Raw genomic sequence first — 27,950 nt, 5'->3', positions numbered from 1 at the left:
TACGTACATTAATTAACAAAACTGAAAAGTGTGCAAGTGTTTAGATAATCAGTTGTTCATTTGGTCTAATAAATGTCTTGGTTTTGATGCTTTCTTTCGACCGGTGGAGGCAGGACAACAGCGCCATCTGCAGTCCAACTTCTTCAGGACAATATCGCAGGTGTGTGAGAGTAAAAACGCCCCCTCGTCCCGGTTTGAAGTCCCAATGGAACGTTTCCGTATTTTGATTGGCTCCTTAATCCAGCAGTGATGTTTGTTGTCCTCTGTCCCGTTGATGTTAGCTCCGTCCCAGTCCATAATGTGGTTCTCTGTTTTACAATGATCAGAAATCTCCACCTTCGCTGTTTCCTTCTCACATTCTGTCCATCCTGTTCCTTTTTCCGTGCACTGAAACCCCTCCTGTTTCCCCGATGTATGTTTTATCCCAAGATGCTAAGACGTCCTTGCCTCCACCGGTCGAAAGTCAGCACCAAAACTGGTTTAAATTCGCCCAATCGGACACGTCACAGCCGCATCACGTGACCACTATCAGGTATAAAAACAAACTAAACCTTGGTCTGGAAGAAGAATCTATTAAAATAAATGAACTCTACCGTGGTAAGAGAATCACTTTTATCTCCCGGGAGAATAGCGCGACCATGCCAGAGCAATTTACTGATCAGATCTGTGGTGAGGTAGCCACAATCACATGACGAAGTCCAGGTTTTCAAGGAAATAAATACACATGTAATTTGATCCACACACGATAAATGCCATAGATGTTTGAGGCCATACTGTGGAACATTCTAAGCAGAGCAATGACATCTCCATGGAGACAGGCAGGCAAAAGAACAGACCAACTACTGGGAAAGCTACAAAGAGCAGCTTTAATATCCTTTTGTTCTGGTTTGGTTGTGTATTTTTTACTTTCATCACTTTATATTTTAGTCGTTTGTTCCACCGTGTCTGCGTGCGGTGTTTGTATGGATTGCCATGTCCGATTTCACAGCGAAGCAAATCTAGCCAAGTCTACAAAAAAAGTAACCTTGAACTTGTTATGAAAGATCGGACTCCCACCGCGTGACCCTGCTTTTTGTACGTTGAAAAACACCTCTAAACGCGAACATTACCTCCTTTTAACCTCGATGACTGGGAATCTTCATAGACCTCGGTTAGAATAAAACTTGAAAGATGTTGGCGGACGATCATTTTAAATTCAAAGGGTTGCGTAAATTGTTATGTGACCTGCGTAAAAAGCCTCACAAAGTTCCAAAGCTCTGGAAAATAGCGAATCCTTCACTGTCTGTTCCTGATTGTTCCTCCCAGTCGCTGCCTTATAGAGTTTTTTATGGACTTATTGAATTACAGAGTGCAGTACAAGGCCTTATACTTCTCTTAAGGTCCATTACCGCAATAGAGCAATCACACTGATATTGATAAAATGAAAGCTTAGCCCTTTACTGATGACTTGGGATTTTTCTTCCAAACCTCTCCAAATCCGCCTGAAACTTCCTGGATGTCGGAAATAGTTTGGTATCAAATCAGGGCCCAGGGCATTCCCAACTCCGCCTCTCCCGTTTTAATACTTTCTCTTCCCTGGATAAATGTATCATTATGGAATCATTATGTCTATGGGATCCCTGCAGCCACCATTTGCAAGGACTAAGGTACTATGTCCTGAGCTTTCATGGGCCCATTATGTTATTAAGTCATTACCAGCCGGGACACTGAGAAAATAATAGCCGTGATAGCAGCTACGTTGGGCAGCGCTAAGTCTAGTCTCTTATTCTTCAGCCGGTCTATTCGTCTGTGTAATATTTTATGTGACAGATCCCACAAAAGCTGTAAATCTGTGACGGTATTACAGAGTCCACACGCTACGATAGGATTGACCAAAACACACGACTCAATAGATTTTGACAATACAGGGTGTGACTCTGAGCTAAGGGTGGATATAATCGATAAATTGGATTTACATGTAAAACAAAGTTACATATATTTATCATAATAAAGCAAATCTGTAGTGGATATTTTGGTTGGATTTATAAAAAAAAATATACATGTACATGCCACAGACTGTGACGTCACCCGTAACAAATGAAGCTCGTCGAGGCAGCTGCTTAGCGACGATGTCAATCAAACCTGTTGCTAACGCTACCGGGAGCGACTTCGGGGAGAAAACGCGCCTGATTTTGCTGTTATTAATGTTCATATTTTGAATTACAGATACAATAGCGAAATAAAAAAAACAGGTTCATGTAGAGCGAGTTCATTCGGACATTTTAAGACCAAAATGACGACGCTCACTGCTGCAGATACAGAGAGACGGCGACAATTTTTCAACGTGAAGTGAATTGGAGCCAGAAGCCAGCCCATGATCACGGCGGCTAGTTGCCCATTTATATAAACAGTCTAGGGTCTTGTTTTCATTTTATTTTGTTTTTTTGTCAACAATAATAACGCACTACTTCTAAAAAAAAAAAAAAAGATCCATGGGTTTCAGGATGATGTTGCCATAGCGATTAACAATTTAAACCAAATCTTTTGAATTGGGAAATAATGTTGGACAACTGGAAGCTGAAACCCGGGAATCCACAGAACTGCTATGAGGTAAAGTGACTGAGGTGAGAATGCCAAGGAAACCATATCCATTTGGTGGAACGGGGATCAAACCACAGACACTACGGCTGGTTGGCGTGCATTAGACTAACCACTGAACACCCACCACTGCACCTTAATCACCGCCTTCACTGACGTAAGCCAATCACAGCCTGACATCTTTGCCTTTTCAGCTCTTGAGTCATTCAGAAATATACGGTTTGTCCACTGAACGAGCAGCAGCACAACCACCAGCCTCCTCAGCCTTTCCCTTTAGATTATATTCTTTACATCTCACTCTGTAGTTTATTTATTTAATTATTTTACTCTTTTTATTATGTTTTGGAAATATAGAATAAAGAAAAAAATCTGATAGTAATAAAAATAAATAAAATAAAAATTATGATCATGATAATAATACCGGTACAAATAAAATAAAAAATAACGATAATAAAATAATAAAATAACAATAATAAAAATGCAATAAAAATGATCATGATAATACAAATAAAATAAAAAGTAATTTTAATAAAATAATTTAAAAAATGCAATAAAAATGACCATGATAATAAAATAAAATAAAAAATAATAATAAAATAATAATAAAAATGCAACAAAAATGATCATGATAATAATACAAATAAAAATAAAAAGTAATGATAATAAAATAACAATAATAAAAATGATCATGATAATGAAAAAAAGATAATAAAATAATAATAATAATTTAAAAATTATTTTAAATAACAGAACTGAATATCAGCACGTACACATACAAATCTATACACATATTTATATTTATACACGTAGGAGGACTGTCTCAATAAATAATCAATAAAAGGCTGTCAGATGGTATAAAAAAGCTCTCGTTTATTTCTCAGTGACGTAGTTGGTTAAAACTGCACTTGGATGTTTTATTAATCGTACTTATGTTACAGTTAAGCTCTAGACATTATGTGTGATCTACTCACCCCTGAGTTTGGGTACGCTGTCCAGCCCAATTCCGCTGTGGCCACCCGCGTGTCCATCAAAGTCTCTGGAAAAACAAACAGACAGAAAAACTGCGGTTAGCCTCAGAACAAGATATTTTAAGCAGAATTGTCGAAGCGGGAGCACACGGAAGCTCGGGTGATCACTTGACACCATCATGGGGGAAAAACGAAATCAAAAAGGCAAATCCATCGCAGTCTTCAAACCATCTCTTCAGAAACTGTGAGGAAAGATGGAAAAAATTGGCAGTTTATCAGCCCGTCAAGCTGTTAAATGTTCAATCATGAAACTTGTGCGCGCATCCTGTCACAGTGTGCGTGGATGTTCTACGGATTCATGGACAAACGAGAGGAAATTGTGTGTAGCGGAACTGCTTCAAAAACAGAGCGAAAGAGCGCCAGGTTGAGGTCACTGCTGTTAGTTTTTCTTTTGGTGAAATTTCCTGACAACTATCGCGAATGGCAGCACTCCAAAGGCCTTGGTTGGTTAAAAATACAACAAAATCGGGAAGGTTGAGTCCATTGTTTATGACTTTCTAAACAAAAATAAAGATATAATTGGCTGTACCGGATGTTTTTTTTCTTCGTAGTTGAGCAAAATTAGTTTTACACTTGTACATATATATTGCAAGAAGCTCAAACAGTAGAAATGAGACAATTTTGTGCTGTCTGCGTTTAATTAAAATATGGTTTATGCACAGAGAATCAGGAAGAACGTTGTTAGCATGACACCGAAAATGCTTATAAACTCATCAGTGTGAATAATTAGGATGATACGAATGGATACAGTAAGCGAGGAGTAACTTTGTACCTCTGTAGACTGTTTACAACGAACTACAAGCGTTTTTCACATTTAAAAGTGTTCTGTCACGCACGCAAAGGATCATTTCAAACCTTGCTGCGGCGCGGACCCATCTGGCGGGACGCAGCGTGCTCGCCAGTCCTGTTATTCCACGGCAGAAAACAAACCACAGACAGATCATTCTAGCAGCTCCAGCCCAAAACGTGTGTCAGCGTCGTGGTGATTAATAGTGAATGTGTCTTGTTGGCACGCTGCGTCCTGAAAACTGATATGGAGGCAGGAAAAAACGAGATAAGAAAAACAGCGCTCATCAAAAACAGTTGCTTTCTTACATACTGATGAAGTGATTGGCAGTCGGACTGGTTTAACTTCGGGATTACGCAGAACGCCACTAGAAAGACGTACTGTTCGAGTCAAGATCAGGACGCAAATGTAGAATTTTGTAATTCTCTGTGAAAAAAAATCGACCCATTGAACCCTTACATGTCTTGCAAAAATAATAATAATAATAAATAATGTTCGTCTTACTGCCCCTGTGCAAATGTGAAGAATTCCGTACGTTATTCTTTTCAAAACTCCCTTTAATGTTATAATTCAAAGCACTCCTCTACACTGACCCCTCTGCACTGACCCCTCTATTCAGGAAACTCTAGAAGGAAGAAGCAAAATATGTTATTCTTCAATCTATCCTCCACAAACCTATGACTAAAGTGCTTTTTTATCTGAATGTTTATGTCACATTCATTCCAAGAAGCTGCTCACATAAAAGGAACAGTGTTTTATTTGACAATGTGGATGAAAGTGAACAAATAATGTGACATTGTGATAGTTCTACCACCGTCATTGTACAGTACTGATGTTTTATTAGATTCAGCTATTGTCAGTTCTAAAACGGAAATATGTGACGGTTTTAATGGGCATTTTATCTCTGCATGTCCCGTTTGGGATAATAATGTTGATCCTTCTGATCTTGAATCTGTTGAATGTGAATCTCGTGCAGATAACAGTCACATTTTCTCTTTAAGACCTTTTATTTACATGGAGGTTTTAAACGCTGGCCGCTCCATAGACCCAAAGAAGTCCAGGGGAGCTGATGACCCTGATCCAAAACTTCTATTACTACCTGCCCCTTATTCCTAAGTCTAGGTCTTCTCTTGGCCTCATGTCATTTCGATGTTTCGCTGCTCATGATTGGAATTTGACTCAAAGATCACTTAAACTGGACTCCTTCATTTCTCTTTCTGCTTTTAAATGTAAACTGAAGGTAATTTTTAAAGACATGCAAATGTTTTACTAATGATACGAAAGGAGATTTTTAGAGACAGATGTAAATGTTTGTTTTATGTTTTAATGAAATGATGTTGAGTGTCTAATTGTGTTAACTCCCCTTCCCTTGGCTGCTCTGGCCCAGACCAACATTGTAAATAAGAAGTTGTTCTTAATGTTTTGCCAGGTAAAATAAAGGTAAAATAAATAAATACATAAATAAATAAATAAAAAATGACACATAAAGGTGGAACAAAAACAAAAAAGGTAAATCATTTCCGGCCAATATCTAAACAACCTCGTCTTGCAAAAGTTTTAGAAAACACAGTCAAATCAAGTTACAATTCATCTAAATAAATGCTCCGTTTTGAAGTCTTAGTACTGTGCCCTTTTCTCAAACCCCACTGATGTCACTGCAACCACAAAAGTTTTAAATGACATTTCCACAGCCCTTGGTGACAAACGAGATTGTGTAGTCCTCTTTATTGATTTAACTCAAGCTTTTGATTCAAAAGATCATAAAATCCTCTTGAAGCGTCTGAAGCATATTGGATTTGACAATTCTGCATGTAATTGGTACAAACAAATCTTGTATTCCATTGAATTATAGAAAAGAAATTGTTCAAGCAAATTGTTGTTGCTGTACTAGATTATGGAGATGTAATATGCATGCAAACCTCAGCCTCTACTTTGAAACCTTTAGACGCTCTCTTTCACTCAGCCCGTCGTTTCATAACAGATGAATGTAAAACCAATCACTGTTCACTCTATAAAAAAGCAGGTTGGGCCATTGCTATCGGTCAGAAGAGAACAACACTGTATAAACTGTATTTATAAGAGACTACAGCAATAAACTGACTGAAAATCACACTTGTTTGTTGAACTTTGATACGGGAACTTTTAATACAAGATCTCATGATTGTCTAAGTCTAAAAACTGGCCGCACTAAAACTGAAAAGCGAGAAAAAAAAAAAAGCTTTTGGTTATTTTGCTTCCCAAAAATTGAGCACTTTTCAAGGACAAAACTGTAAAACTGGATACACTAGTGCCACTAATTTACTTTAATAATCTGGTGATAAACATTATGAATCGCACCTGCGCTTGTTTTTAACGTTTTAAATTGACCTGTGTAGTTATTTTTTTTCGTTTTTGTTGATTTTTTCTTGTATTTTTCTGTATTTTAACAAAGCCCTCATGAAAAAGAGACTATCGTTGGACTGTCCTTGTAGAATAAATATAAAGATAAATGAAAAGAAATGAAAATGAATACAGGGAAATATCTTCTAATACACAACAAAAACATGATTCTAACTGCCAGCCTGCACGGTATACACGGGAATAACACCTACACCCAAGTAATGTCCTTATTATATTTACTTATGTTTTATTTGCACACAACTCTTGTTTGTTGTGTCCATGGTGAGATAAGACCAGGAGACAGCAGTGTGAATGGAATCTGCGGTGGCGATCAACAGACGATAAGAAGCCTCTGATGAAATGTTCCGAGCAACGGCTGTGTCTCGGGCTTGGACGGCCGCCACGGCAAACGGTTGGCTAGCAACGCCCACTCGTGTTGTTGATCAAGGGCAGGACTCACACTCTGATTACATGAATAGACAACACTGCCAGGAAGTGTCCTCAGTCAGGCAGGTCCAGCTCTTGGGTTTGATGCTGCTGGTTCTTAAAGAGGAGACACTCTACTCTCAGTTCACACACACTACTCCAATACACTGGATACAGCGTCTTGTATTGTTTCGTGTGCAGTTTTATACATTCGTAGTTTGTGAAATCAAGATACTGAATATTCATTAAGCCTTAAAATTCACATGGGTTTGCATTTCTCTTGAAAACAATTGTTATTGTTCTTATGCTAAATACGTTTCAACTGGTGAGACAAAGTGGCTCAAGTAGCTTCGAGTTTTAAGAGATTTTATTTATGTATTATTGAGAGAAAGACACAAAGCTCAAAACGGAATAAATAAAAACAATTCCAGTTAGTTAGATAGTCACTACTGACCTTATTCAGCCCTGCCCACTTTAGCCGTAAATGCTACCAAACCTCTTCACTTCACCACTTCATTCATTTCAATTTAATGGACAATTTGGGAAAGTTTTGCCGCTAAAATCTGATATAAAGTAGGTTGATTTGCGTCAAATGCTCAATGTTCATGCTACCAACAAGTCAGCACTGCACCGATTCTCTGGGAGGGTTTTAAACAGCTCTGTGGTCCCTGTAGAACTTCTTTGCTACCAAGATCGAAAGCCTGATGCAAAATAATTCAACCCAAATGATGACGGCGGCGCCCCCAATAAGGTGAATCCAGATATGCAGTAACTTATTGAACAGATAATATAATGTACATAATATAAAGGTGGCACAAATTGGCCAAACCTTTCATTTTCTCTGCTCACCTCAGACAAATTAATTAGCCTGAGTAATTCATTAGTCATTTATGCTCTGAATATACGACACACCGACGCAGACACCTCCACAAAAGCCCAGTCCAAAGCTCCTGTTTCCATACACCTGCAGTGACAGGCCCGTTCACACCCACTTTCCATTAGAATATTTCAATTTCCCCCGGATCCACGTTGCTTTGTCTATCTCCCCAGCCTTCTCCAGCCTCTCGCCTCAGCAGCCCCCTGTCAGCTGTGAAGATAGGAGAGGCACGCAGCCCTTAGCGGCAGCCAGCATCGCAGGGACTGCCAGGGCCTTCTCAAGGGAAATCACACGAGCTTTAGTCACATCACACAAGCACTTGGGCAACCATTTTCTATTTCCTTTAGAAATAAGAAGAACTATAGGGGAAGAAAGCAGGAGATGGTTCAAATGAAGGGTCGTATCAGGTCAAAGGCCCGTGGGAGGAGCGTCTGGGGAGGGCCGCAGGGACACGTCTATAGCTATTAGCCAAATCTCTAAGTAACCAATAAGTAAATAATGTATGCTAAATGGGTATTAGCGCTGGGGTGTGGTAGCTAGCACCTGTCCGCTAACGTCAGGGAATTTGCAAAACGTCTCAAGGGACAAAAACCACGAGTGTGAGATTGAAACGCGCGGCTGGCGGACCATTCATCCATTTAATTGTAAGTGGATTTCAAGAGTTCCATTCAAAAATGAGCTATACACTAATTGTATAAATTATTAATGTGCATTATTGGCTTAAAGTGGAATGTAAAAGCCACATGAACTAAAATTGCATAACAATTAGTTTTTATAATATATATTCATAGAAATCCAGTGGGAACTAATCACGTTTGAGAGGTCTCTCTTTACAATCCACAATAAGTGTCCTCTGAGAGCTCTGGTTGGCTTCAAGAGTCAAAATGACCAAAATATCCAAACAAGGATGTAAATGAAAAAAACAACATACATAATACATAAGCAGTTACGTGGCAGAGTGGTTAGCATGCCAAGAGTTTGCAAGTTTACTGCAACTGACAATAATCACTCTTAGTGGAATGAAGACTTAAACGGCTCATATTTTACTATTTTCTGATCTAATAAGGTTCTTTCTTCATCAAAAACATACCTGGAGTCGTGTTTTGTTTCATTCACACCTGTTCAACACAAACCCTGTGTATCAAACCTGCACCTCGGGAGTACAAAGTGTCTGAGGATCCTACACACTCCGCCAGATCGTCCCATGTATCCTCTGGGGTACAGTTCCTCTTGGCTCAGTCTAGTTTTCATGATTATGGTCACAGTACTCAGCTGATTTTTCTCATTTTTTGCCAGATCATTGGAACTACCATGCACCTCAGCCTCCGACCCAGCTTTCCATGAATGGTACAAACACCTCAGCCTCCAACCCAGCTTCCTACGACCTGCTCGAAGACGTCAAACTATGACCCCGTTCTCTACCATTCGCTCCATCAACTAACATTCACATTTCCTTGTTTGCAATAAACTCTGTCAAACTTTTACCCCGAGTCTGAATCTTTGACCCTCAGACATTACGACGACTGTGTTTCTAAACCACATACACCTTCACTAGAATCATTTGGATTATTTCTTGCTGGAATTGACAATCTTTACACAATTTAAACGGTAGCTGTCAACCTGAAACAACAAAATGAAACAAAAAGCTCCAGGTATAATTTTGGGGGAGGTAACATTTTTTTTTATTATTATTTTGTATTATTATTAATTAATTATTATTATTTAATTATTATTATTATTATTTTTATTATTATTATTATATTTTTTTGTTTAATTTTGATGCATTTTATTTTATTATATTATTTTATTTTTTTATTTACTGCTGCCACTTGGCCGGGACTCCCTTAAAAAAGAGGTTTTTAATCTCAATGGGACTTTCCTGGTTAAATAAACGTTAAATAAAATAAAAAAATAAAAATAAAACATCATAACAAGGCTTAAAGCTCCCACAGCAGGAGTCAATTTTGTGTAACATAGGACCCTTAAAGCCCATCTCTGATATTATTCTGTGTCTGCGACTGGGGGACTCCTGTCTGCTCCACTGGCTCCTATTCTCTGATCACTGTTACGTCTGGCTGCCCTACAACGTTCTCACCTTTCACTTCGTATCGAGCCATTTGGAACACAAGCAGAGGGAGGAACGGCCGCTGACTTCTCTCTCTGGCCCGTTTTTGCCTTTGCATTCTGTATAGTGCACCGTCAGCGTCACCTCCTCCGGCCCGCGATAAATTAAGCCTGGCCTGGTTCGGCGGTGGCAGTGCACTCTATGAGAAACATATTAACATGGGGGAGTTTAATGTTGAAGGTGTAACCCGGGATCATAAATCTGCAGGGAAACAATAGCTGCTGGCTGTCACAGGAATTCAAATGGAGCTACGTCCTCAGAGCTGTGGCTTTTCATGCGTGGACCAATGACTCAAGATGAAACACAGAGTTATATAGTTGCTGACACTGACTAATTGCAAATATCAATAAGTAATGGAGGTGGAGAATACCTTGTTAGGAGTAGTTCAGTGTTTAGATTAGATTTATTGTTGCAGAAAGACTAAAAAACGGTAAAGATATAGGGCAAATGCCAAAATACTTTGTCAAATAAGCCTCCAAAACTCTCCAAATCAGTTACAAGACAATAGTATATGTGATAATATTATACAGGAGTAAAAGATGTGCATTGAGCCACATGGTTATATATTATCACAATTTGCAGTTTGGACTAAAATGACTCCTTTTACCGTATGGTGCATAACTCTTATATGCAACCTTAAAGAAGACCTGTTGTGGAGGCTATATAACTATAACCTATGACATCCGTGGATCATTATGTTAGAATTTACACATTTTAAATCACAATATTCACCTAAAACGACTTAATAAGAGAAACAAGCTCGTTGACGTCTGCGTTCGAAAACTGCGGTACTCAATGGGAGCTGAAGTCACAACAAAGAGTCAGCACTTCAGATGGATAGTTGAACATCACGTTAGCCAGCAGTGATTTTGACTACGCAGCACTGCCCAATCCTACGTGTATCACTGATTAAGAAAACAAAACCGGAGAACGAAGGTGACAGTGAAAACAGGGCTTGATCTACAATATGGCGTCTCGGTCAAACATGCCAGAATCACTTCAAATACGACTTCGGCTGAGTAAATGGTGAAAAGAAACAACTATAAAATGGTTAAAACCTCTGAAAAGTAGATTTTGTATAATAGGTCTGCTTTAACTCAACTCAAATTTTGGCAGGTTTTTCATCAAAATCGGTTATAATTTGCTTTTGGAAGTCAGAAGTTTGATTTATTTGGCATGTCCCGAATTATATGTGGATCTTGTTTAGCCTAAATATTCCATGCTATAAACCAGGGGTGTCCGAACTTTTTACCCTGGGGGCCGCGTACTGAAACATATTTGAAACGGCGGGCCACAGAGCAGTGTCGATACAGGGAGTCAAACGGTGCATTTAACGGTGGTTTGACAGAGACATTGTACCTTTAATAAGACAGAAGATTATTTTTAGGTCTGTGTCGCAATGTAATGTGATGTTATTCAGGTTATAGAGGTAGAGTCGCTTCAATTTGTAATAAAAAATACTTCCTGAACAATTGGGCCAGTTTAGGAGGAGGCGTGAGGGCCAAGAAAAATTGGTCTGAGGGCCGCATTTGGCCCCTGGGCCGTAGTTTGGACAGCCCTAATATAAAACCTTTGTATATGTAGCTATAAGATCTTGGAAATCCATTTGCGCTACTCTGCGTCACATGGAGATCAGGCTTGTCAGTGCGTCTGATATAAATGGTGAAAAACTCTGAAGTCTCACACTGTGCCATAACCAAAGCTTTAACCGAGGAGGACTACTGCTCCCAATCCCAGAAAGCACTGCTCCTCATTAGCACCAAGCGACAGATCGATGGCAAACGGTAGGCTGTTTCCACAGATAGAGAAGAGCGTGTGGGGGGGGGGGACTGCATTAAACATTGATGGAGCCTCGCGTTAGAGATCGATACCGCTGCCCTCTTCACACAATTACACGTCAGCAAGGAGTCGTATGATACATCACAGCGACAAGCATAATTACATATCGCGGGGGCTCGGGAAAAAGACGGAAAGAAAAAAACATTTAGTAAAAGGAGAGAGGGAAGAAAAGCAAGAACAGGTCACCCATGATTGCGTTTGCGTCTTTAAGGTGCAGTTCAGCAGTTTGGAGACTAGAGTTGCATGCGTAATTCTACTCCTTTGTGTGCGAGGCTGTATTATTGCGCGGCTTGTGGTCGATAAGACATGTGCTCGCCGGGTCTTTAGTCAATACTTGAGGACAATTCTCAGAGGATTTCCTCGGTCTAAACCCTCCAACACATCTTTGCCCCATTCAAGATGTGGATGTGGGCGCCATTTTACAGCATTATGGGAGATGAATGAATGAATGTCTGTGAACGCATCGGAAGAACTCAATGTGTTTGCGGCAAAAATGGCGGAGAATGATTTTGAGAACTGTGTGTACTGTCGTGTTTACATTCAAAGTTTTGCTAATATTCAGTGCAGTATACTCAGAATGGCAAAAAAGCAATTATTTTTCCGATTGTTATTCAAATTCACACGTGTGCTTTCTTTCTTTTACTTCTTAATCCTTCTGTCTTTATTCATTTGTTCATTTACTTATTTATTTACTCTCCGTTGCTCCCTAGTTCAAGGTTGTTGGTTTGTTTTGTCATTTAAAGTGACAATCACGTCTGGAAGAGCAAAAAAGAAAAAGACTTGTGAAGGGAGCATGTGATTGTATCCAAAAAAAAAAAAAAAAAGAGAAAGAAAGAAACAACACAAAAAGATGGATTTAATGAGACTGTTTAAGTGGGATTTAACTTCTTATAAATGGAATCAAGATGGCGGGATAAGTGGAAGAGGGGGTGTAGAGACCGAGATGAAAAATGAAAAAAATAAATAAATAAAAAATCAGGAGGTGAAATCAGCAGGATTGAAATGAGCACTTAACAGTGATGAAGCCCCATGGCTGCCTGCTGGGCCTGGCGTCTTAATACCAAGCCCCAAAAACAAAATGGCAAACAAACAAGAGAACCCCCCCCCCCTCCCCTCCTCCTCCTCACTCTCTCCCCTCTTTCCCACAAACTAATCAGTCGTCCACTTGGGAATTTAGGAGGACAAGAAAGGCAACAGACATGATGAGTATTTTTTTGAACAAATCATCAAGACTGAAAGTTTATCACACAGAACGGGGCTTTGGATGTAAACACGACATGTCTGAGTTTGTAGAAACGTTTACCCATAAATACTGAATGAATGTCACCTTTGTCCTGGTTAGTATTAGTAAACCAAAGACGGTTCTAGAGTTTAAGATAATCTACTTCAAGTATGTTTACTCCTCATAAGTAAAGAGTCTATTTATTCAAAGCCACTCAGTGTAAAATAGACTCAATTAAAAGCATACATTTTGATTATGGATGTTTTTCATGAACTAAAATACTTGAAAAACATGTGTGACCAGTGGACTTGGTGCGGGTGGTGATGTGTTCAGGAGCCACGGGACATAGCGGGAACTTTGGAGTCAGTTTTTAATCTGTTTCGTAAAAATTATAAAACTTTATCAACATGTGCCGCTACACAATGGTCCAGCCCAAACTATAAGACAGAAAACAAAAGACAATATTAACATCTCCTCGCACAAACAAAAACAACACAGGAGTTCAATATTAACTTAAATACAAATAAAATATAATCACAGATGTAAACAAAAGTAAAGATAATCAGAAGAGGAAACTTTAACATAGGGATCACAATAAATGACTGACCTCTTCCCAACACTGATTCACAAAGGGAAGAGGCAGGAGTCAAACCCCGAATTTACACTAGGAGCAAGGCCAAGGACACACGAAGAAGAAAGCAACACACAGAAGAAGCGGCTGGAGGACCAAGGCTGCACATAAAATCAAAACACCAGGTATGGACTAAACTGTGACAAACAAAAGCAACATTTTGTGTAATTATACATTAATTATACAAACATATGAACCGGTTACACATGCCCCTTCACTGTGAGCAGACCTGCATCTCCACACACCTCACACTGAACTCTGCGGCTCTTAAAAAGGCTTTAACATAACTCTTGTGATGTTATAAATTACCGTTTTATCTGCAGATGACTTATAAAATCAGAGACACAGCACAAAGCGGTGAGAGAGGAGAGGAAAGGCGGTGGTTTGAGGAGGTTATACCGAGTTCAGCGAGAGACGAGTTTCCTGCACAGACAGAACACGTCTGCTTCTCCTGCAGCTCTCGTGCCTCTGCTCAAAGTTTACAGCTCCTTTTGTCACTCACAGAGCAGAGACATGTCTGCACTCACCACAGAAGTGCAAAAAGCCTCTGTTTTCTGACGCCACGGCTTGTCCCAATTCAACAAACTCCAATCGAGGTGTGGGCTCACCTGCCGTGCACGCGCCTGTCGTGTGCGTACATGGCGTGTGCGCTCATAGAAAATGCATTGGCCTTTACTCTCACTCGTTTCCTTTCTGGGGACACCACATCTGCCAACAAACATTCAGTATTTTACGGTAATAAAAATAAAAAATATATGCATAAAGACAAAAACATAAAATATATATCCTTGTATATATTGACATGAGCCTGGTATTTTTATGAATTTCATGTCTTTGAGTTATTGGGAAGTTGACAGGGAAAGCTTCTAAAATAGCAGCTACAGACAGACGACAGGAATACCTCAAAAGAAATGTGTTGCCACGACGACTCCCTGAAGACGGAGATGACAATGTGGTTGATTTGAAAATTGAAGAGAAAATAATCTGCCCTCCTCGGAGACGTTACTTATGGGGATACACAAGTCCCTTTGCATCACCGCGCCTTAGATGAAATTTGACGCTAGCAAAGGCAGTGGTTGGTTTACAAAGAGAAATATGTGTTTCAAGTGATCTGGACCTGCCATCCCTCAAACTGCCACAGATAACAAAAAGTTCAAAAACACAAAATAGACCTGGGATTGTCGACTGATGGTACGAGTAGATTTAGCATTTTTGGCAGATTCAAAAACGCTCTGATAAAATGTTGTGTAAAGTGTAAAGACAACTGGCAGAGACAAGTGGCGCTAATTTTTTTAGTCAAACAAAAATGTGGCTTTTTTCGAACAACAAAGTAGCAATCAAGCTAATTATTAACTGTAATGGATGAATGACGTGAAGAGTAATGAGCATGTATTGTTTTTAGTGATGTGTTCAAATAAAGTTTAATCTGTAAGAAGGTTTGGCCAACTTTGACAAAAATGAATACTGAGAATCCTGAGATCCTGATAAAAATACTCAAGATTACTTCATACCAGGGAAAATCTGTTAAAACATAACTTTAAATATATAAGTTGGGGTTTAAGTAACAGAAAAATGAGAAATGGCTGCACTTACCTAGAAAAGTGCAAAAATACTTTCCAAATAAGTCATCATTTTCATTTCTTTTTGCAGTATGTATTTTATTATAAACGATACTTTCAATATTACCATTTTACATACTCCTTAACATACTCCTGGATTAAAATATTACCAACTGTAAAATGCTCTTATGGAACAAATGAAACCTCTTGTAATCTCTGGGTTTGGAAAGAAAAGTCTAACATTTAATTTGAAGGTCACAGCTTGAAGGACTTTGTATAAGGACGTGGACACATCTGGTCCAATACAAAAGCTGACAGTTCTTTTGAGTTATGTCACCATCAGAAAACACATAAAATATCCTCAAAACCAGAGCTGCAACGTCAATCACAATTAAAGTTGCCGTGTTTAGTTTTGAGCATAGACTGTATATATAAATGGACAGAGCTAACCTGCTAGCCGCCGTGTTTCAAGTAGGAAGTGAGCGTGGGCGCACTTCTGGCTCCATCGACTCTGGCTCCAATTCACTTTTTATTAAAAAAAGTCACCCCTCTTTCTGCATTTTGGTCTTAAAATGTTTATATTTACCCGGTTTACATGATCGTGTTATTTTTATTTCGCTATTGTGTCCGTAAATCAAGACATGGACATTAATAACAGACAAATCAGACGCCTTCTTTCTTTGAGGTCGCTCCCGTTAGCGTTAGCAACAGGTTTGACTGACAGCGTTGCTAAGCTAAGCGGGAAGGGCCGTTACCTTCAACAGCCTCGCTCCAGATTGGCTCTTTGGTTGCTATGATACTCACAGTCGGAAATCCGAATAGAGAACCTGGCTCCAAATTCGCCGCTATAACTGCTAGCCTCGATTAGCTTCATTTGACTGGAGCTGAACGCTATGGGTCATGTCACACTCACTTAGTCCACTTCTTTATACAGTCTACGGTTTGGATCCAAGATTATATAATGCCTCATTCACTTTATACCCTGCCGTTACTGTCAATTGTTTATTAAAAATGCATTGCGCGAATTAATCATTAATGAGGTTAGATACAAAAAGTTACACACCACTTGCAAATATGATGTTCGTATAATTCTACATCACATTTTTTTCATTGATTAGAAGAAATTATGGTCTTACGAGCAGCCAGGAACCGAAACAAAGCGTCATTAGATCAGCAGCAGATGTTAGCATAAATGCACCACCAGATAAGGAAATTAATCGAGATGCAAGAACAGCAAGAAAGTGATGAAATTATCCCATCAACACAGCAAGGTGACATTCCGCCTGGCCTCGACACATCTGGGACGCCACGTTGCATCAGCCTTCAACCTTCTACACTCAGTTTCCCCGCCATTAACGCTGCGTAAAGGCGTTATTCGAGGGGAAAAAAAGGATAGCGTTTCGTCTTGGCTATCCAGGTAAAGAGCACCCGCCCACACACACACGCAGTGCATCTCCTGGTGGTCAAGTCAGTGGGCTATAAGCACAAACAGTCCAGTTCTAGCTCCTCTTCTTCTCCTCTTCCTCCTCCTCCTCTCTTCTCTTCTCTCAGTCCTCGGTTCCAGCCGGTATTGGTCAGGTGTAGGGAGGTTAGGCACACCATTTGCATTCATTAACATTGCATTAGCCGACAGAGCGATCTTTAGAAAGCAGGGGCTGCCGGAGAGTGTCATCTTTAATTCATCATAACCCCACCATCCTCCCACACAGTCCCGTTCGGTCCCCATCCTTCCCCGTTTCTGCAGTCGCCAACCTATGTCGTGTATTTAAGGGTCGTTTTCCGGAACAATCTGTCAAATGTGCAAATGTGTTCTTCAGGGATAGCCACTATAGCCACTGACAGAAAGTGTGAAATATGACAGCGAAATATGGATTTGAATGACACCTAAAGAACACATTATGCTTTGTGGGGGGTTATTAGTATAAAACGATAACAATCTGAACATAGACATTCGTTTTTTTTGCGTTTTGTTCATTGTAAAACCCAAAATTGATGTAAAAACGCTTGATAAAAAAATCAACTTCATGTTCAAAACCGCAGAACAGATGGGCGCCGTCTTTTCATAGCGTTTACGTGCTTTTACTGTTGAAAAATCGCTCTGACTTTTGAAACCCCCGGAGTTCGAATCTTTTATATAATCACAATGCAAGTAAGTACTATACTCTGCGGTAAATAACACTGGAACTGAACCAAGTGAATTTTATTAACAAAGGATGACTATTTTTATCGGATTGAAAGGTACGTATAAGTCACATAAAACAGTTTCTGCCAATGAACACTTAGAGCCAACGCCAAGCTAAAACGAAATTCAGGGAACTACACACCCTTCCCATCGCATACTGAAACAAATCAATACTTCTTAGATAACTTTACAACTGGACTGAGTATATATCTGTACATAACATAAATGGCATCGCAGTTTCGTAAATACACAGCAGCGAAAAATACGCTTTCTCCTTGGCCGATTACTGACCCTTCCTGGAAATTTCATCATAATCTCGCCATTACTTTCAGAGCTATCTCCCTAACAGATACGGCCCACGCGGTAATGACCATTCGTGTAGCTAGGAGTATCAGTTTCAGGTACTAAATCAACAGTCTATGGAAAAGCCAATTACCAAAGCAATCCGAGGTAATATGGTTAGCAGCATTCTACACTAGGACCCACTGTTTTCTACTATCTCCTGTTTCTGCGCTGGTGACACTTAGAGCAGAAATGTGATCTCAAATGTGATCTCCTTAATGTAGCCTAGATCTTTTTGGTCCGGGGCAGTGCTGTTTTGGGAATTGCGTAGCTACTGTGAGACCTAGTTTTAATGGATTCTAATGTGGGGCAAGCTAGCGTTAGAACTGCAGTGTGCTCTCTGTGCATGATGTAGGCCTACTTACGCAGACCCAGTAACCTTTTCGTGACGTCAAAGAAGATGCATTAGGTTCTGGAAACAAATATTGAGCATTTTAATGATGTAAATCCATGTTTGCGCCCATTAAGTGTGGAGATACGAAGCAGTACCAGAGCATAAATTAAAAATAGAATTCATTTTCGTGAAACAATTATCCAAATTTTCCAAATATACCCGTATGTATCAAGTAACAGAGCAAATTTGTACTAATAAAATGTGTAAATGCTACCAGCAATAACCAGTAAACGTGTCTAAAAGGATATCAGCTGAACCAATACCATCAAAATCCGTTCCATGGACCAGATATTTCATCCACATTTAAGTTTAGATTAGAGTTTCAAAAGTAACATTTAAGTCTTTCCAGAATTTCCATCATTTTAATTCCAGAGCTATGGCCTCGGGATTAAAAACACCACAAAATCAATCGTCTAATGTTGCTTTTACCAACATCATTAAAGAAGCATACATGAATTTGCAATGATAAGTCGAAGGCAAGCCACGTATTGATCAGCTAATGCTTTGAGTCAGCACATGTGCATAAGGCAACATAAAGTGTTTGTCAGCCTGTTAAACCCACTAGACAGAAGAGGTTGATATTGCAGCGGTTTATGGGCGAGTAATGAGGCTAGAATCTGCTCAGGTTTGCTGTGGCGGCAGACCAGCAGCAGTGACCAAGCAATAATCCAGATGGGAGCCATGCTAGCCTCCCACAACCATCACAATTCTCATTACAGCGCGTATTACCTCAGCCGGCCACTCCGCTTTTAAGAAACCTGGCAATTTGCAGCAGTAAAACGGCCTAATTACAACTGTTATCAGGCTCCTACCTCGCAAAACTGAATTTAGAGGGAGAGGCTGGGCATCCCTGACGCTTCACTGGCTTTTGTATTGGCTGGTGTCCAAATTGTACCAACCACACCCCCCTAATGTCATTATTCACTCTATAACAACTGCACTTATCACCAAGCTCGCTCCCCTTCAACATTTTTAAAGAGCTGAATTGCAATCACTTAGCTGAATCGATGCCAAAGTCAATGTCCCCAATTTAAAACAACAAATCAGCTGACGTGAACATGAGGTTCTGAAAGATTGGGTTGTGCAAAGAACATATTGCCAAGAACGGCTCGCCAAGTGGAAGGGAAAATGACACTTTGAGTAGTGAATACTGTTTAGGTTGGATAAACCACAGCTACGGAGAAAATTTTAATGTAATTTAATCTTTGGCTTTAAGAGTACAGTGCACCTTGGGATTTTTTTTCCCTGCGTGGTTATCATCAGAGTCAATACTGTCGGTCTGTTAGAGAAGGCAAACCTTTAAAACAACACAAAAGCAATAAATAAAAGAACAATTATATCAATGGCAAAGCATCCACATAAAATAAACTGCTCAAATTAAACCATGTGTACAACTGCATCTGTCACTACTACTACTATTACTACTACTACAATATACAGACATTTTTTGGCAAGTACATATTCTCCCAAATGTGAGGTCTCTAGCCTCACTAGAGTGGCTTTGACATTTCTCAAGTCCACATAAGAAAGTCGCCCCCCCTCAGCTTGGCCTTATCATCACTTGGGCTGAGGAGGAACACAAGTTAACTGCCAGGGAGAAAAGCTGTCCATGCTAGGTGCACTGGGGATTGTGGGAGCCTGACATTTAGCACTGAGCTATGGCTAATGGGCTTTCCAGGGTTGGCTAAAGCGATGTTGTTCTGTAGGAAGACGGGGGTATTTGCTGAGTGACTAAAAATATGTTACTCTACTCCTGCTCACTATAGTCCCTCAGCCTAATTAAAACTGTAAAGAGGCTGTAAAGGCTGTTTGGGACATTACTTGAAAAACCTAACTACACGTGCAACTGTTAAGGAGATATGTTGCTTCAAGGTATTGCCAAGAAATGTGCGGCGTGCCAAGGACAATCTTTAGCGGGTGACAAGGTTATAGGCGCAGTAGCTAAAAGTAAACATAATTGTCCCTGTAAGGTGCAAAGCAGGTAGTGTGCACCCACAGGAACTCACCCATAAAACCTCACGTGGTTTCAGCCTCATTACCCCTGTGTCACCATAAGCATGCCTAAATAACCTTAAGCTAATTATTAACCAGTTCAGTTGTACCCAGACTTGATGTGTTTACTTATTAAGCGTATTTATTTACCCTTTTGAGAAATTTATCCCCTACATTCGCCGAGCTAACCTGTCAGGAGCGGGGGGCACCGCATTGTCGTGTCTGGAAACCCCTGTCCAAATCTTGAAGGACTATTTTAGCTGGAGGATTTCACATATCGTGCGTGTTTTTGGGTTGATGGGAGAAACAGAAGTGCCCGGAGGAAACCGCCCAGACACGGAGAGAGACGTGCAAACTTAAAGGAGAATGTCAAAACCGGAAACCTTCTTGCTGTAAGGCGAGAGTGTTAGTAGGCGCAGTATTCACCACAGCGAACACTTACTTATGCTAAAACCAGAATGATGGGTTATATTAGAAATGTAAAAGACTTTCCTGACCAGCCAGTCCCTTCTACGTTCTGTTCAAAGCTAGAAGAGTCTGGAATCGGACCATAGAGCGTGAAAAACCTCCGTTCTACTCCAATCAAGTCCAACCACGGCTATGAGCTCATTTGTAGAGTCTCCCGAATGTAGAAGACAAAATTCTCGTATCACTGAGTACAGCATATGTAACTTCTTTTACCTGAGATTAACACGAGTTTTGGGGGTTTGAGGGTCGACTCTGCAGAAATCGCTGTTTCTTAGTCATCCGTGTTATTTTTGTCTCGCTTTTTACTCCTAAACCATCACGTTGGGAGTTTGGAGCTCTGGTTAATCCACCTGTCAGTCACACCTTCTGTCTTGAATCGGGAAAAGAGGATACCGTTCCAGCCCTACTCGTCTTTGTAAAGTTTTCTCAAAGCGTGCGGTTCGGGCTGGACAGATAAATAAAACTTACAAACCGTAGAAATAGAAGAAGCGTGAGTCGAAGCATCAAAAGGTTTACAAGAGCGAACAAAAAACACCGTCCTTATGACTCGCCCTGAACTGAAGATAACCATCTGCTAATATGAGTAACCTGCACCCGGCAAAAAGCCACAGGACAAGATGAGACGGATAAGGACAGAATATGAGTGTTCTTCAGAAAACATATTGGTCAGCTAGAGAGGAGATAAGAAAAATGACAAAGCAATATGGCCTTGGATATCCTTTCATTTAATAACTGTCACCTTTGCCCGTCTGTCGGTATAGCATTTGGACATCTGAAAGTATTGGATTAACCCCAAATGGAATTAACCTCACATGGAATTAACCTCAAAAGCATCTTCTGATCTTCTTTAGGAACCAATTCAAAACTAAATGAATGTCGCGAGCCAAAACAAAAGGACAATAGAGCGATGCAATGGTGAAAACAATGACAAAGAGATCATATATGCACACACCAGTATGTCCCCGTGTGCCTAATCTCATAATATATGCGAGCTCACAACACACAAAGCCAGCTGCTGCGCCTATTACCTCTGCCGGTGCACTCCAAGTTTGGATGGCACTTGTGAGGGAACAGTGATAATCCTCCCTCTGAAAAGCAAACTCCAGACAACAAATACAGTGTGTCATCCAATCGAAAATGGCAGAGTTTCTTTGCAAAGCCCGTGTGCAACGTACCACTGAAAAGTAATAAAGAATCGTACGGCTGAGGGGGCGAGATCCGAACAGCGGCAGGCCTCATCCAATCTCATTAAATGCCGTTGTTAACCATGTTTGGATGCACCACAAAATTGACTCTTGCCTCTTGAATAATTCCCCCTGCTGTCAGAAAAAAACAGACTAGAAGAAAACAGGGAGGAAAGGAAGAGGAGAGAGGAGAGAGGAGAGACAGCCTTGAGGAGGGTCTGACCGGGGCGCACTCCGCGTCTCATCTGTGGCAGTTAAAAACATCGACCTTGAGCCACCTTGAACCCACTGGAGCTGAATTTCAATAAAAGTCAAATGATGGCTGGTGCCTGCGGGGATGGGAGTAGAACGAACGCTAAGCTCCGACTGACTGTGCAAAAGAAGACCATTAAACAGTCGTACGGAGGTATGAGCAAGTCAATCACCTGACGCGCTCTCATCAGTGACAGGTGAGCTGAGGAGGGGCTACTACGGCTCTGATTTTTAAAAAGTCGGGATGAGCAAAGTCGGAATTAAATTATGCTCCTCGACGCGCACTTAGACGCAAAACCAGACGTCATTTGGCAAGAAAATCACTGCGGCTTATGACAAAAATGATTAGACGCGAACAAATACATTCCAGTTTGTGATTAAATTTACTGTTTCTTTTTTAAACAGCCAGATAAATCATTTGGGAAAAAAGTTGGCTATCATTGTGCTAATTAACTGTACTAAGTGAAGGCCTGGAGATCAACTGTTTTTCTGATAAATGCCTTGCAGCATCTGGCCCGTTTCCAAGATTTTTTCATAAATTAAGTATTTAAAAAAAAGCGCTAATGCAAAAGTGTCTAATACTGTACCACTCAAATGTTTTTCAAAAAGTACAGTACTCCAATTATCTTTCAACGTCCAGCTTTTCCGTCTTTCCACACTACTCCTGGGATAAAAGTGTGTATAATTATAGCCGCATAGAGGTGTGAGTAAGTCGCTCTTCCTCACATTACTCATCTCCATCGGTGACAGGTACAGTGAGACTTGGTAACAGCAGCCTTAGGGAGACCACACCGCAGGGACCCACCGCCGATAGTCTTTGTACAGGTGTGAAAAGTGCAGGCGAGAGGCTGGACACACATGTGAATAAGCAAACATGATGAATTCTTATTCAATTTAGCGTCTCATCCCCCTGACACATATAGTGAGAAGCGGGTAATTGTGTTTTATAGCGTCAGGAGTTTATAGGAGTGAAAAAGAACACGTTATCCTCTGTGCCTGGTGACCAATCACAGCCAGTTATCAGGTTATATAACAAAAGTTTGCGTTTTAACAATTTAGTTTTTGTGTGACGCTTATTTGACCTGTTTCTGTTGCTTATTTTTATACATGTACACTGTGGAAACCGGCATTTTTGGCTGTTTTTTTTTTGTAATATGCTTATCGAATCTCTCCTTTGGAACTCAGAGTATGAAACCATGTTCTTATCAACTTTTTTCCACCAACTTTTGCCTCTAAATGCTACTAAACCGAGCTTTTTTTGTGGTGGTACTTCCAGTTAAACAGGAATTAATTTCAATAGAGAATTTCAGAACATTTTTGCAGCTAAAATATGGTGGGAATTCGGCTGATTTGTGTAAAACGTTCTATGTGCATGTCTGTGTGATCCCTCAGTCGTCCAGGCCTGATCCAGAGCAAAAGTTTAAATCTGCCAACTGGACAAATTGTTGTCCAAGACCCCCATTCCTGTTTAAGGAAGGATTGTTTTTTCCTAACAAAAATTATCTTCTTTAACAGCAGCAAGCCAAGGCAAGTTTAATTGTATAGCACAATCCGTACACAACGTGCTTTACAGAATAAGAAAGCCATTAAAATCACACAAATCAAAACATAAATAATCACAAATAATCATCATAAAATTAACATCAAAACAGAAGAGTGCAGAATAAAAACTTTCAATCATAAGCACAGATAAACACAACTGTTTGGAGCCTGGATTTAAACATGATCAAAGTAGAGGCCTGTCTCCCCTCTCAAACTATTTCTTTTCTCTAGATAAAATCTGAACCTCACCATCTTCAAAGGAGTGGTTAGTGGCTTTAAGATGGAGATGTTCAGCAGACTGGGGTCCTGAGCAGCTCTGGTTTGAGACTTAAAGGAGCTATTTTTGTCAGGAAAGACAATCCTTCCTTAAACGGGAATGTGAGCCTGAGACATAATCTATCCCCCATCTATAACTCCATCCTCAGACTCAGACCAACAATTGTAGAGTCGCTAAAGGCTGAATAGGGTCGTTTCAGACAATAGTTTACAGTTTCAGTGTATGTAGCTCCTCCTTTCAGACAGATATAAGGCAATGTCCAGCAGCAAACTGACCAGAACTGAAGAAGCGTCTTGGATGAGCAGCGAAACGTCTTCACTCCTACAACAATCTGTCCAGTTTACAGATTTAAACTTCAGTTCTATGTTCATGTGCACCAACAAGTCAATGATTCAATGATTCTCTGGGAGGTTTTAAGACGGCTTTGTAGTCCCTCTAGAACTTAACTGCTGTCAAAACCCTCATGTAAAATAATACAACCCGAAAGACGATGGCAGCGTTAGTAATCAGCGTACTGCTTTACACGTTTTAATACAGTTTTGATATCCTCCCAAACACGACCGAATGTGAGCCCCACTGACCGTGTGGACGTAATACATGTTAAAGTGAATTCCTCCTCCCGTCCGTGGGTTGGTGCAGTGAGGCAGCCCGGCTCGGTCCCTCCTGTTGCAAGCTCCTCACCGCAGGGACGGCGCTGGATAAGCCGCTGTGAATGAGAGGAAGTGCGCGGTGTGATGCGGCTCCCCTGGCTGAGTGGGCCGTTCTACTGGGATCTTGTTAGTGTAGCTCTACCACGCTCACACACATGAACCTTGGACAATTATCTTTATACTTGCAAATAAGATCAGTGGAAGCGTATAGCATAGCAGTAATAATTGGGGTAGTCTATGAGAGAAATCTTTGTCAGATTGTCAATTTGGAAACCCCACTTGTATAAGAAACAGACGCAGCTAAAGGAATTTAACAAGGCTACTCAACAAATCTGTACCTTAATATTGATGTATCGCGTTACCATCACAGGATACATTTCACTAGTACTAAAACTACTAATATTACTGCAATTTTGACTTCTGCTGCTGCTACTATAGACTGTACATATAAATGGACATAGCTAACTTGCTAACCGTCGCGTTCCAAATTAGGGATGAGACAATAAACACTAATATCGCTTATCGTGATTAAAACGGGTTGACGATAATCGTTTGTGGGATATTTTCAGTAATCGTGATAATCGCCGACAAAGATAATCGCCATTATATCACCAGAATGTGTGGAGAAAAAAAAAAAAAAAAAAGAAGACTTATCCACTGGGGAGTCAACAGGGGGCGACAAAGGGGTCTGTTGTCCGGGGCCCCAGGGTCTTAGGGGCTCAGAATTGGACCCTCTTCATGTTAATTTGTATTACAGGGGGGCCGTGTTATTGTCCCGGGTCGATCGATGTCGATGGCCCTGCTCATCCATAATATTCTCTAATAAAGTTATAATTGTTCATATCCATAACAACTTTAATCATTATCGTGATATAATCGTAAATCGCAATCATTTTGGTCATGATAATCGTCACACAGAATTCACACATGCGCAGTTCTGACTCCATTGGGCTTCAGTTCACTTTCTATTGAAAAATCTGAGTAACCGCTGCTGTCAGGCTCGTAGTTTTGGTCTAAAATGTTCGTATTAACCCGCTCTACACGATCCTGGTGGTTTTATTTCACTATTTTGTCCGTGAAACAAAATTTGAACATTAATAACCGACAAAGTACGCGTCTTCTTTCCCCGAGGTGGCAACAAGTTTGATTGACAGCATTGCTAAGCGCCTACTCTCCGTTAAACCAGCAGCGTGGGTGGGAACTGGCTTTACCTGGCTACCTTTACGTAACAGTCTGGCTCTGGATTGGCTCTTTGGTTGCTATGATACTCCAAATATGGCGCACAGCTACAAATTCGCCCCAATAACTGCTAGCGTCGATGAGCTTCATTCGGTTGAAGCTTTTCACAGTCGCACTCACTTAGTCCACTTCTTTATACCGTTTATCCTACCATATAATTTTCAAGTACTATCTGTTTTATCACTAAGGTTGTTTTTATACTTTCAAGGCCTTTCTAAAAAAACAAACTGTAAAACTTTAAAAATGACTGTCCTGTTAATTTGTGTGCCATCTTGCGCGCAGAAAACAGTTGGCATTTCAACATATTATGCAAGAAGAGACGTATTGCGCAGGAAAATAGCAACGAGGGGCAATACCCAAGAGTCTAGTCAAATCAATGGGGATCTTTCCTGCAGTGATGAACACTTCTTCCTATATCCATCTCCATAAAAACACCAATGACTGCCCAGCGCCTCCGAGCCAAAAGCGCTTTAAATGCAACCACTAAATCCACATGCTTCTCGCAGCCTTTGCCAACTCCGCCTAGGGAAGTCCATATATTTTTGGACACAATCTTTGTTTCTTCCTTCCGGGCAGAGCTAGGCAGAATACATTGCGATGAGGGAATAGAGTGAGGGAAAAAAAAAGAGTCCGGAGGCAAGAGGTACAAAAAAAAAGAATGGAAAAAAAAAAGAGTTTGAGAAGAGGATCTTGACCTTACAACGTGACGTGGAGGTGAGCTGGTTTTCTCTGAGGAGGAGCTATAACGTGTGAGGAAGAAGAGGCAGAGGAGGAGGAGGAAGAGGAGGAGAGAAATCGTATCTCTGGAGAGGAGGTAGAGTTTGTGAGGATGTTTGTCAGCGGGTGTATAGCTTCAGCTGACGCAAACTTTTCTCAACTTTCTTTTTGAAGCTGAGATTAAACAGACAGAATAAAAAAAGTGTATCCTCTGGAACTGTACATCACACATTTTGAGTTTTCTTTACAAGCAGTGCCACGAGAAATGTTCACATCTATATGCATATACTTGCTTTAAAGACACAAGGTAGGCAGCAGTGCAGGCTAGGGTATTTGATTTTCAGACTGTGAAAAGGACTTGCGACACTGACTTGTTCCAAGCTCTCAAAAAAAAAAAAAAAAAAAACCCTCTGGCACATCGCTAGTTTTCATTCACATTCATTATTTTTTAGGCACATCCGCAGCTTTAAACCAGCTTTTATAGATGACGACGTGGATTAGACTGCCCTCGCAAAACCAACAAAAGCTCATACCAAAACACGCCGTAGTGACGTCTTCCGGGTTTGAAATCAGTAAAACAAGTTCGAGTTTGTCTGATTTTGACTCAAAGTTCTGTTACATTCAAAACAGCGCTGCCAGAATCTTAATGAAAGTCAGAAAATTTTAACATATCGCTCCCATTGTCAAATCTCTGCACTGGCTCCGTGTTTCATCCCAGACTGAATACAAAATCCTTCTGCTGACCCATAAATGCATCACTGGTCAGGCATCGCTGTATCTGCAAGACCTGATCACTTTGCAATCTTCAAACCGCATCCTCAGATCTTCAGGTGGCTCCTTCAGGTCCCCCCCACGAGGCTCCGTACGATGGGGGACCGGAGTCTTCTCTTCAGCTGCACCACGACTCTGGAACTGCCTCCCTGTCCAGCTGAGAGCCGCACAGAGCCTTTTTATTTAGAAAAGCTTACTGTTGATGTTTTTTAGCATTTAGCAATTAGTACTGGTTTAAAGTTCTCGTTTTATTGTGGCACTTTGAGATTCTATGGAATGAATGCATTGAGTGCATTATAAATAAAATGTATTATATATGGGGAAAAATGTAGCTCTTTAGCATAAGAAGTCAGGTATTCAAAATGAAATAAAAGCGACCTCGTAGAAGAGAAGTTACCTTATGATTTTTGGTATTTTATTTCTTCAGTTGCTCATTCCTGTTATGGCTAATGCATATTAACATCTGTAAATACACAGGTCTATTAGCAAA

At 40.4% G+C, this 27,950-nt stretch overlaps 1 protein-coding gene across 2 annotated transcripts in view; it reads right to left on the bottom strand.

Moving 5' to 3' along the window:
• The window catches only part of LOC117384992 (ephrin type-B receptor 1), a 279,983-nt gene that overhangs the window by 185,871 nt on the left and 66,162 nt on the right, over nt 1–27,950 (bottom strand). For both annotated transcript variants that reach the window (XM_033982197.2, XM_033982196.2), the window contains exon 2: nt 3,549–3,613. In XM_033982197.2, the coding sequence (XP_033838088.1) occupies nt 3,549–3,613 (65 nt within the window). The remainder of the gene's footprint in view (nt 1–3,548; nt 3,614–27,950) is intronic.

This window comes from Periophthalmus magnuspinnatus, chromosome 17, assembly GCF_009829125.3.
Source record: "Periophthalmus magnuspinnatus isolate fPerMag1 chromosome 17, fPerMag1.2.pri, whole genome shotgun sequence".
Taxonomy (NCBI): Eukaryota; Metazoa; Chordata; class Actinopteri; order Gobiiformes; family Gobiidae; genus Periophthalmus; species Periophthalmus magnuspinnatus.
Note: the sequence above shows the minus strand (reverse complement) of the source record. Positions and strands in the feature narration are given on the sequence as shown.